We start from the raw sequence: 12,319 nt of genomic DNA on the forward strand, positions 1-12,319 counted from the left end.
AAAAAAATTTATATCCAAATAAAACAATATTAAAAATGAAAAAAAAATATTTATATCCAAATAAAATCAAATACTAATGAAATAAAGTTTATATTAGTGAAAAATAATTTTTTTAATATTATTTTATTTGGATATAAATATTTTTTTTTTAATATTGTTTTATTTGGATATAATAAATATATGTTCAAGTCAAGTTTGGCACTTTTGAATGAGTTAATTGAAACTTGACGTCGCCAAAGTGACCTCTCTTGTCTAAATTGCTCGTGAAGAGTGTCAAATGGTTGTGTATATGTTTATTCATGCGGGTATTGACCGGCCCAAAGGAAGGGTAATATTTGGCAGAATTACATGGTACACCTGCGATGATAAATGTGTGACAATTATTTGGTATACATGTGAGCAGTAAATCGGCCCAAAGGAAGGTTTATTGTTTGACATGTCTTATTGTCAATATTTGATCGTTGCAACAAGAGTACCACTAGCAGTTGGTGTTACTGTCCAAAGACTTGACATCAATGGTGCACTGGGTATCTTGAGATGGGTTAAATTCCATGATTTGAACATATGTATTTATTTATTTATTGATTTATTTTCTTATAATGTGAGTTTCTAAGTTTCGTTCTTTATTTAATTCACAGTATCGGTTGCTTCCATATCTGCAAATTTGAGTTATATTCCTGTCCTTGATGGGACAAATTTTAAGGAATGGAAAGAGAACATTTTGATTGTTCTTGGCTGCATGGATCTAGACCTTGCATTAAGAATTGATCGACCCTCTACTCCTAAGGACTCTAGTTCTTCTGAAGAAAAATTAGAGTATGAGAAATGGGATCGCTCAAATCGCATAAGTCTTATGATCATAAAGCGTGGGATTCCTGAAGTCTTTAGAGGTGCTGTCTCGGATGAGATAGATACAGCTAAAAAAAATTCCTTGCTGAGATGGAAAAACGCTTTGTAAAAAGTGATAAGGCTGAAACAAGTTCTTTGCTTCAGAATTTAATTTCCATGAAGTATCAAGGCAAGGGAAATATAAGAGAGCACATTATGATGATGTCCAACATTGCTTCTAAGCTTAAAGGTCTAAAGCTTGAGTTGTCAGATGACTTACTCATTCATTTAGTATTGCTGTCTCTTCCTTCGCAATTCAGTCAGTTTAAGGTGACTTATAATTGTCAAAAGGAGAAATGGACTCTTAATGAGCTCATTTCATTATGTGTGCAAGAAGAGGACAGGCTGAAGCAAGATAGGACTGAAAGTGCTCACTTTACTAGCATCTCTAAAGACAAGGGCAAAAGGAAAAGAATTGAGGAGCCCAAGAACAAAGCTGCTGCTAAGGGTCCAGAACAAAAGAAGCAGACTAAGGATAACAACTGCTTCTTCTGCAGGAGTTCTGGACACGTGAAGAAGGATTGTGCCAAATATCACGCTTGGCGTGTTAAGAAAGGTATGATTCTGTCTTTGGTCTGTTCTGAGGTTAATTTAGCTTCAGTACCTAGAAACACTTGGTGGTTAGACTCTGGTGCAACTACTAACATCAGTGTTTCAATGCAGGGTTGCCTGAACTTCCGAAAGCCTAGTGATACTGAAAGATGGATCTATGTAGGAGATGGGAAGAAGGTAGAAGTTGAAGCCATAGGAAAATTTAGATTATTATTAAGTTCCGGTCATTATTTGGATTTAAAAGACACTTTTGTTGTACCGTCATTTAGACGGAATTTGATCTCTATTTCTTATTTGGACAAATCAGGATATTATTGTTCATTCGGGAATAAAGAATTTACTTTGTCTTTAAATTCGAATGTTGTTGGAACCGGTTTACTTTCTGGTTATGATAATCTTTATTTGTTGGAAACTGTGGCTAACTATAATGAAACCTTGAATGTGGAATCACGTGGTACTAAGCGGAAAATTGACAATTTCAATTCAGGAGTGCTTTGGCACAAACGTCTAGGTCACATCTCTAAAAATAGAGTTGAACGACTTGTGTCAGATGGAATTTTAGATTCCATTGACTTCACAGACCTTAACGTTTGTGTAGCATGCATTAAAGGAAAACAGACTAAAGATAAGAAATTAGGCGCATATAGAGCTACAGACGTCTTAGAATTGATACATACGGACATCTGTGGGCCATTTCCAACTCCTTCTTGGAATGGTCAACAATATTTTATATCATTCATAGACGATTATTCGAGATATGCCTACCTTTACCTAATTCACGAAAAGTCCCAATCAATAGACGTGTTCAAATCCTTTAAGGCAGAAGTTGAGAATCAACTTAATAAAAGAATTAAAAAGGTCAAATCTGATCGTGGTGGTGAATACTACGGCAGATATGACGGTTCAGGTGAACAACGTCCGGGACCATTTGCCAAATACCTAGAGGAATGTGGAATCGTCCCACAATACACTATGCCGGGGTCACCCAGCATGAATGGTGTAGCTGAAAGACGAAACAGGACTCTTAAGGATATGGTAAGGAGTATGATTTGTCATTCCACCTTGCCAGAGTCACTCTGGGGAGAGGCATTAAAAACAGCAGCATACATTCTTAATAGAGTACCAACTAAGGCAGCGGCTAAAACACCTTATGAGCTTTGGATTGGGCGTAAGCCTAGCCTGAAGCACTTTCATGTTTGGGGATGTCCAGCTGAGGCAAGGCCTTATAGGCCGAATGAAAAGAAATTTGAACCCCGAACAATTAGCAGCTATTTTATAGGGTACTCAGAAAAATCAAGGGGCTATAAATTTTATGATCCTAATTTGAGAACAATTTTTGAGACGGGAACGACAACGTTCTTTGAGGATATTGAGTTTGGGGGGAAGATTAAGGTTAAAGATTTTGTCTTTGAGGAAGAATCGGTAACAATTCCAGAACTGATTCTTCCACCAATTGACTTTCCCATTATTGAACAAACTCAAGATGATCTGGTTGTTCAGGAAGAACAAAATCCAGATCAAATTCAAGATCCTCAAGAACAAGTGCCTCAAGAGCCAGCTCCATTGCGGAGATCCACTAGAGAAAGGAAAAATGCTATTTCGGATGATTATGTAGTATTTATCAATGAGGTAGAGGAAAATGTTGGCATGACGGAAGACGACCCAGTCAACTTTCATCAAGCCATGCAAGATTCTCGTTCAGATAAGTGGATCGAAGCAATGAATGAGGAGTACAAGTCTATGCAAGACAATTCAGTTTGGGAACTTATCCCATTACCTGAAGGAAAGAAACCCATTGGTTGCAAATGGATTTTTAAAACCAAGCGGGATTCCAATGGTAATGTGGAGAGATATAAGGCACGTCTTGTAGCTAAGGGTTATACTCAAAAGGAAGGGATTGATTATAAAGAGACTTTCTCTCCGGTTTCATCGAAGGACTCTTTAAGAATAATCATGGCTCTTGTTGCTCACTTTAATTTGGAGCTTCATCAAATGGATGTAAAAACAGCTTTTCTCAATGGCGACATTGATGAGACGATCTATATGGTGCAGCCAGAAAACTTTGTGTTGGGAGACCCAAAGAATATGGTGTGCAAACTAAGAAAATCCATTTATGGGCTAAAACAAGCTTCTCGTCAATGGTACCATAAATTTCATCAAGTAATTCTCTCATTTGGTTTTGAGATGAATACAGTTGATGATTGTGTGTATCATAAGTTCAGTGGGAGCAGACATATTTTCCTGGTCTTGTATGTTGATGACATACTGCTTGCCACTAACGATATAGGCATGTTGCACGAAACTAAGAAATTTCTATCAAAGCATTTTGAGATGAAAGATCTTGGTGACGCCTCTTTTGTATTAGGAATTCAGATACACCGAGACAGATCTCGAGGTATTCTTGGATTGTCACAAAAGAGCTATATCGATAAGGTTCTCAAAAGGTTTGGGTTACAGGATTGCAAACCAGGGGACACCCCAGTTGCTAAGGGAGACAAGTTTAGTCTCAAACAGTGCCCTAAGGGAAGTTTGGAAATTCAAGAAATGCAAAAGATCCCTTATGCTTCAGCTGTAGGGAGTCTTATGTATGCCCAAGTATGTACGCGTCCAGACATAGCGTTCATAGTAGGGATTTTAGGCAGATATTTAAGCAATCCAGGTCTTGACCATTGGAAAGCAGCCAAGAGGGTCATGAGATATTTGAAGAGAACAAGAAACTACATGCTCACATATAGGAGGTCAGACCAGTTAGAGATCACTGGGTACTCTGACTCGGATTTTGCGGGATGCCAAGACAGCTTAAGATCAACTTCAGGCTATGTCTTTCTGTTAGCTGGTGGAGCAGTTTCTTGGCGTAGTGCCAAGCAAGGTCTTACTGCCTCATCAACCATGGCAGCAGAATTCGTAGCAATTCATGAGGCATCTGACCAGGGCATTTGGCTGAGAAATTTTGTCACAGGGCTGCAAATAGTTGAAGGGATTGAAAGACCACTCAAGTTGTATTGTGACAATAGATCAGCAGTCCTGTATTCTAACAATAATAGGAGCTCAACCAAGTCAAAGCACATTGACATTAAGTTCCTAGTTGTTAAAGAGAAGGTACAAAGTGGACAGATATCCATAGAACACTTAAGGACAAACTCCATGATTGCGGATCCACTCACTAAAGGTCTACCACCCAAGGTCTTTCATGAGCACACTGCTCACATGAGTGTGCTACAGCTTGAGGAATCTTGATTTTAGTGGGAGTTTCGTCCATTATGTAATTCATGTTCTATGTTTAATTGTAAAGTACAAATACATTGTATTTGGACTTTCTGATCAGAAATAAAGTTTAAAGTATTCAGTTTTTGGTTACTTTGTACATTTAAGTTATGGTATGATCTCATTCGATAAAGTAGGACCAGTTGAAAATTGACATGCATTGACCAACTTCATGTAATTTTCATGCTACACTTTTCATAATGGGTCTATGTCATTTAGTTGTGTCAGTACGGGTGATCATTGATGGGTTTAGTTATGCTTATTATGACGAAAGCCTCTTTGGTTCCATGTGCTGATATGATTAATGGACAGGACAATTTGGATTATACTCAAGGTAATTATAATGACATTTTTGACGTCATAAAGTCTAACACACTCCTAAGGATACATGTGTGACCAGTGGGAGATTGTAAGATTTATGGGTCACATATGTAATTAATTAATAAAGTGTGTTAGGGTTATTATATAATTAGCCAATAAACTAGGGGTCAAATAATATATAATAGTTTATGGCTAAAGAGCATAATAGTTATGAAAATTAATAGTGTAGATACCAGACAGTTTCTAATTTAATGAGGGGCTGAATTGGAAATACTACAATTTGGGATATAACTAATGATAGTTATATATAGGGGTAATGGTCCCCAAGGCAAACACAACAAGACTATTCAGTTTCAAAACCCTAAAAGAGAAAATTCTCTGGTTCTCTCTATCCCCATCAAGAGAGCAAGGTCTTCAGGGTGTTTTGCTGAGGAAGATCACCCAACCCATTGGCTCTATCATCATCATCTCAGGATTTCATTAATGGAAATTCCCACAGGTACGCTTCCGCCTTTGGCTATTCATCATGTAATTGACATGGATTGTTGAGCACAACGTTATTAAGGTTTTTCCAACATGCTATTGGACAATCGAGGTCAAATATAGCTAACATTTCAATTAAACCCAAAAGAATTTCATTGCAATTTTGGTACAATCCCTCATTAGAATCAATATTTGATCTGTTTTATCAATAGTTTGATCATTTTTCATCATTTGACAACTCATACCAAGTGGTCATATTTTAAACGTGATCAAGCATTTCAACATCAACATTATCATTTTCAACGAAAATAAGTGGTTCTTTATGAAAATTTTATCAAGAGCTCCTGTTTGAGATTGAGTTAAATCTTCAAAAAAAACAAAATTTCTTAGGCTTCTCATATCCATAATCATATTTTCTAATATTATGAGGCATAGTAAAAAAATCTGGAACTTCTCACAATTGTGTCAGCTAATGATCAACCCCACAATGTTAACCAGCAAATGATTAACCCCACAACGTTAACCAGTAAATGATCTATTAGTACCATTGTAAATCATAATGAGTTTCTAAAATCTAAAACCCTAACATTAGATTAAAAATATTAATAGATAATGGGTTTCTGAAATCAGTAAATTAATCATTTCAAACAAATTGAGTTCTTAAATCAATAAATCACAAAACCTAAACATCAACAATACCCTAACATTAAGATGTAAGATTCTAATATTTGAACTATGGTGGTGGCGCCTGGTAGTTGCAGCAGTTGTCACATATTCACATTGGTGGGTGTGGAGAGGAGATGATAGTTGAGAGAAATTAAGTTAATTTCATAGAAGATAGTCACCATATAGAAAATGGATATTTATTTTGGGCACAAACTGCAAATATAAAATTTTAGATTGGTTAATATACAAAATTAAAGATATAAATATAATTTTTCAAAATTTGATATATGCAATAGATACTTAATGACACAAGTCGATATAAGTTTATTGTGTTCAGATCCAAACGAGAAACGAAAGAAGCATTATATCCTTAAAACTCTTTTTACATATTTTTAAACATTTTATATAAATTAAAAACATTTTTCTTTATAATATTTAATTTTTAATTTACATTTTAAAACAAAAATTAAGTAGACTTTTGATCCCCTTCTTTTTCATTGACTCTCACAATTTTAGTCTCTATTTTGAAATTCAAATATATAATCTCTTGTCTTTTTAAATTTAAGAATTTTTTTTATCACTGAAATTGAATTTCAGACTTATTGTTGTTGATCATTGAAAAATAAGTCATTGAGTGATATCATAACACATAATTTGTATGATTAAAAAAGCATTAAAAATTAAAAATGTTAATTATTTTGGGACATATTAATTATTTTTATAAATAAATATTTTGAAACAGATAAAATATTTAAGATGAAATTTTTTTTGGCTCCCTTAACGGAAGAGAACCGTCCAACCAATGCATAATTTACTAATTTTCGTCAATTTACTAAAGCCTTTTTCCATCCCAACCAATTCTATAAATTATTAATATGCTCTCTTAGTCACTATTATAAAAAAAAAAGTAACATCAAATCTTGTTAACTATTCTAAATAAAAATTACATATTTTTAATTTATTTAATATTAATATTTCTAATATACACCTACTTTAATAAAAAAATTAATATCGATAATTAATGTTTTACATTCAAATTTTTTTTATAAATTTAAATTATATTTTATATGAAATCTAAAAAGTTAATTATATTTAACTAATTTTTTTAATAACTGCAATAATAATTAATTTTTATTTTAATAGTGAGCAATAGAGTACCGTAATAGTTTGAATTTAAATTAGATGCATGTGGCCACACTAATCTCGATCCTCTCATCTAGAAACTTAAAAGGTTAATTTTTTATTTATTTTTTAAATAAAAATTATTTTTCAATTTCAAAGGTTACTTGTCTCGACTACATGATATCTTAGAAGTTTCATCAATACGACATGAAATTAGTAATATCAATTTGTGGACTATACACTGCTCCTTTTTTATCTTGAATATAAATAAAAACAAATTAAACAAAGTTAATGTAATTTATTCTAAAATTTAAAATTTAGATAGATATATTTATTTTTATTAATTTAACTTTGTTATATTAAAATTAAAGATAATATTTTATCTGTCTCACAATAAATATAATTTTAACAAAATAAATTTATCTCAAAAAAAATATCATTCACAACTTTTAATACAACTTTGATTTTTTTTTTTTTTATAATACCTCTTAATAATTATTATATACATAATTTTTAAATATTATTATACTATACATTAAAAATAGAAAAATTCATCAATAATTACAATGGATAATTTGATAAAATTATTTTTCTATTTTTTTAATTTTACTTTTTAATATTTATATGCAAAATTCACCAATATACCTAAGATAGGAAAGTGTATTACCGAAAATCCTCACCTTCACAAATAGAAACCTTGGCTTTGCCTTTATATTTTCGATCTAAGTGCAGTTTCAAGTGCTTCACATTCTCCCATAACACTTTAGTAGTAACCATTTTTGCTAGGGATTTCCCCTCTGTTAGAATTTTCTTAACGAATTTGTTTATAACCAAACAAGGGTCCCACCAAAATCAAAAACAAGAAGGAAACGACAGCAAAACCAGACATTACTCAATGCAGACCATATGTTCTCTGAACAAAAGGAAGAATTAATAAATAAATAAATAAATAAAACAAACAAACACACGTACTGTAAGCAAAAAGTCAACAGAAAAGTGTGCAACCACAAACACAAAAGTTTTGTACTAGTTCCAATGTCAACGCACAAAGTAGAACTTCCTCCTCAACCCCACTCTAGTTTGAAAACACGCGCTCCATCCAATTAAATGACTTTATAAACATATACATTCATGTTTTTTATATTAACTTTATAAACAAAAAAATTAATAATTATTTTTAAGAATCAATGAGCTATTTGTTGAGTTTGTATTTTAAAAAAGATCATTTTGTAATAAAAAGAAATATTATTTTATTATTTATAAGCATTATACTCCTCTCTTCTTTCCAAAATATTCATACATACTAAGAAAATTATATTAATAAAAAAAAGAATACTACTTTTATCAAATTATCTTTGTTAATTCTTGTCAATGTCATAAATATATAGTAAAAAATATTGTATTGAAAATGATGTAAGCAATATTAATTAAAGTGTACAATTAAAAAAAAAGTACATTAAAAATTGAAATAGTCAATTATTTTAGGATGGGTGGAGTAATTTTTTTATATTTTATTATAAAAATATTCAATATTTACTATTATAAAACTCAAAAAAATTATTTTCTTAACACATTTGGTAATATTTAGTTACTACAATTATATAAATGATAGGAAATAATTTGTTTATTTAAAAAATCATTTTAACTACTAATTTAAATACCCCTATGTGCATGTACATGTCGAATTGACTCATGTGCGGTAGAAATTTTTATAAAATATACTTATTTCTTCTAAAAATAATTGTCACCTTTGCAAAAAAATATTTCTTTTAAAATAATTGTCATTTTTATTTCCAATGAAATTTTAATTAATTTATTCCAATTGTACCATCAAATTAATACTACTCTAGAATAAAATATAAACAAAAGAGGTAATTGAAAAATTGATATATCTAGTCTTAAAATATTTAACAAAATATATCAACTTTTCAACTATTCTTTTTGCTTATATTTCATTCTGGAAGGTGTACAAATTACACCACTCTCAAATTATTATTTTTCACTTTCCATTAATTATAATGAGATTAGACCAATATGTGATAATGATAAATTAGTAAAATCATCATTATCTTTCTTTTCTTTATCATATTTTCTTAATCTATGTGAAATACAATTGTCAAATACGACGAATATTGAGGGATAAGGGGAGTAGTATATATAAAAATATAAATTGGTCTAAAATATAAGACAAAGTTACAAGGTGTAATTGTTGTTTGAGTGTGACTATTACCCTTTTATTTTTTCATAGAAATGCAACTAATGTTCATATTAGTGAGTGTGAAAACATTTAATGTAAATTTGTTTTAGGAAAAAAAAGTTAAAGCTAACACATTAAATGAGTCTCATTGGTTTTTGTTAATTTTTTTTATTTCAATGATAATTTCATTAAAAAAAAGTCTCATAACAAATCAAAAGTCAAGACAACACAAATATAAAATTTAGTCTCTTCAATCCACATACAATCCAAATTATAAAAAACATATTTAGTTAAATTATGGGCAGCTTGTCTAGTCTCACGTCTAACATGTAAAAATTTAAACGATGAAAGCAAACATTAAAAATAATAAAACATAGGTAGGAGATTTTTTATGAGTGTTCAACAACAAAAATACATTTAAAGCATCTAATGATGCAATAAGACTCAAAAAAACACATATCTTTAGCAAATGTCAAAGTCTTCTGCATAGCTACAACTTCTGCTACCTCTGAATCTGATAATGAAATGACTTGTCAACAACTAACAACAACTACTACACCATCAACATCTCTCACTACAACACCATCAACATCTCTCACTACAATACCAATACCCTATTTATCCCTATCTATCGAACATACTACATCCACATTAAGCTTATAACAACCACCAAATGAGGTGTCCAACAAACATCATATATAGGCAAACTAGGACTTTCATTTAACGTCTCCAACAACACCGCACCAATACTATTAAAATTAACAATAAATATGTGTGTCTTTTGAATAATGGTCTAGCCACGTCAACCTTAGTCCCCTCAAAAACATTTTTTATTTCTAGTACTCCATATTTCATAACACAAGGTCAACACATGTACAATCACATTTCCATTTGCATCAATAATAATTCTTTCCAACTACTCATGAAATTGTACGTACATGTAATCATGCAAATTAGATATAAGACCTAAAGATGAAGCAAACTAAATTTGCTTTGACCAATAACACTCATAAAGAGATGTGAAATTGTCTCATTATGTTGCCCACAAAAAATATACAATAAATCACCAGTGATTCCTCTTTTAAAAAGAATGTTATTTGTGTATATAGAATTCTCCAAACAAAATGAGTGTGTATTAAAATATTTTTCTTCCGACATATAAAGTCAAAAGGAGAAATTAATATTTCATATGTTTCATTTTAATTATCTGATTTAAATTGTATATATATACAAATATCATTTTAACTCATTTATAATTTTATATGTTGTCTATAAATGATTCACCCCAGTGGAAGTAAAAAAAATAAAGCATCTATGATAATAGTAGTAGTACTTTGTTAAGATATAATTCAACAATCAACCCTTAACAAAAAAACTTGTTTATTTTTGTAACAAAATGCATAAAAGTATAACTCTAGACACTCGTGACTTAAAGAACCTATCTAAAATTGCACGATGTATTTTGCGTAACTAAATAGCTTAGCAAATTGCACGATGTATTTTGCGTAAAACTTAATTGCAGCCAAACAGTTATAAAAAGATAACATCACAATTTTAAGTAGAAGTTAAAAAATTTCCGCATTCACAGTGACGATAGTGAACTGATTAATTTTAATCCAACATCAATATATATAAATAAAATATAAAAAGTGATATTTGTACATAATTCTTTTTTTATTTAAATATCCTTATGACACTTACTAACAAAGATACTTGTTAACATACCCTATAAAATAAAACAATCATAAATCAAGATGAGACACTAATATTTGTTTGAATCGACTTGGTCACATTGTCAGTTTAAGCTGCATGCCACCTAAAATTCAAAGCAAACATAAAGAAAACATTAACAAATTTTAATATAGACCACTTAAAGTATTGATTAATACTTAAAAAATATTTAAAATTTCTGCATAAATAATCTTTTAGAAATAGATATTAATATATTAATGATTATTTTTATTTATATATGTCTAAAATAGTGGTTGATTTGAATCATTACTCATTTATTAAAAATAAAATAAAATAAATATATATTTGATATTAAGTTGACACTAATCAAATCACTGTTTTATTCATAAAAAAAAAATCATGAATTAATATTTCAAAAGAATATAGTTGATTTTCTTAAAATTTGTAATGATTTTCGAGTAATTGTACAATACCACTTATAATTGTGGTCCACATTAAAATTTATTGAAAAATTATATTCTTAATTAATAAAGGGAAAAAAATTATATTCTTAATTAATAAAGGAAATTATTTTTGTAGACAGTCATCCATCAATACTTAGAGAGAGAAAAATTAGAGAAAATAATATAATAAATATAATACATTGATAATATAATATGAATAGAGAAAATAATGAATAAAATTTTTTTTTGAGGGAATGCATATAAATATTAAGTACAGAAAAGAGAACCCGCATGCATGGTTAAACGAAGCACTATTAATATTTCAAGATAATCAGCTTTGCAGACAATAGTAGGGTACAAAGTACACATAGTAGTGACCAGTGAGTTTGGAAATTAACTTCATAACTATATATAAACCTACTTACAAAATTACACCTGCAAATCATTAAGCCCTACCTACGAACAACTTACTACAAATTATTCTACCCTAATACAGAATCAAAAAACACCAAACCAACTAACTTAACCTCGCTAAGTACTACTACTAATTAACTAACTTAACTAGCTTAGCTATGATTAAAATACTAAGTTAAGTATTTTGCGTCTTTGCTGCAAATGAATTAAAAAGTTGAGGATATTGAAAAACATCTTCCATATTAGAACACTCTACTACATGATGATGATTATTATT

At 30.4% G+C, this 12,319-nt stretch overlaps 1 protein-coding gene across 1 annotated transcript in view; it reads right to left on the reverse strand.

The window, feature by feature from the left end:
- Window positions 1-11,293: 11,293 nt before the first annotated feature.
- Window positions 11,294-12,319, reverse strand: part of LOC101499315 (ethylene-responsive transcription factor ESR1-like) — a 2,498-nt gene continuing 1,472 nt past the window's right edge. Inside the window, exon 2 of the mRNA XM_027336849.2 lies at window positions 11,294-11,309. Coding sequence (XP_027192650.1) covers window positions 11,294-11,309 — 16 coding nt within the window. The remainder of the gene's footprint in view (window positions 11,310-12,319) is intronic.

Source organism: Cicer arietinum, chromosome 7, assembly GCF_000331145.2.
Source record: "Cicer arietinum cultivar CDC Frontier isolate Library 1 chromosome 7, Cicar.CDCFrontier_v2.0, whole genome shotgun sequence".
In the NCBI taxonomy this organism is placed as follows: Eukaryota; Viridiplantae; Streptophyta; class Magnoliopsida; order Fabales; family Fabaceae; genus Cicer; species Cicer arietinum.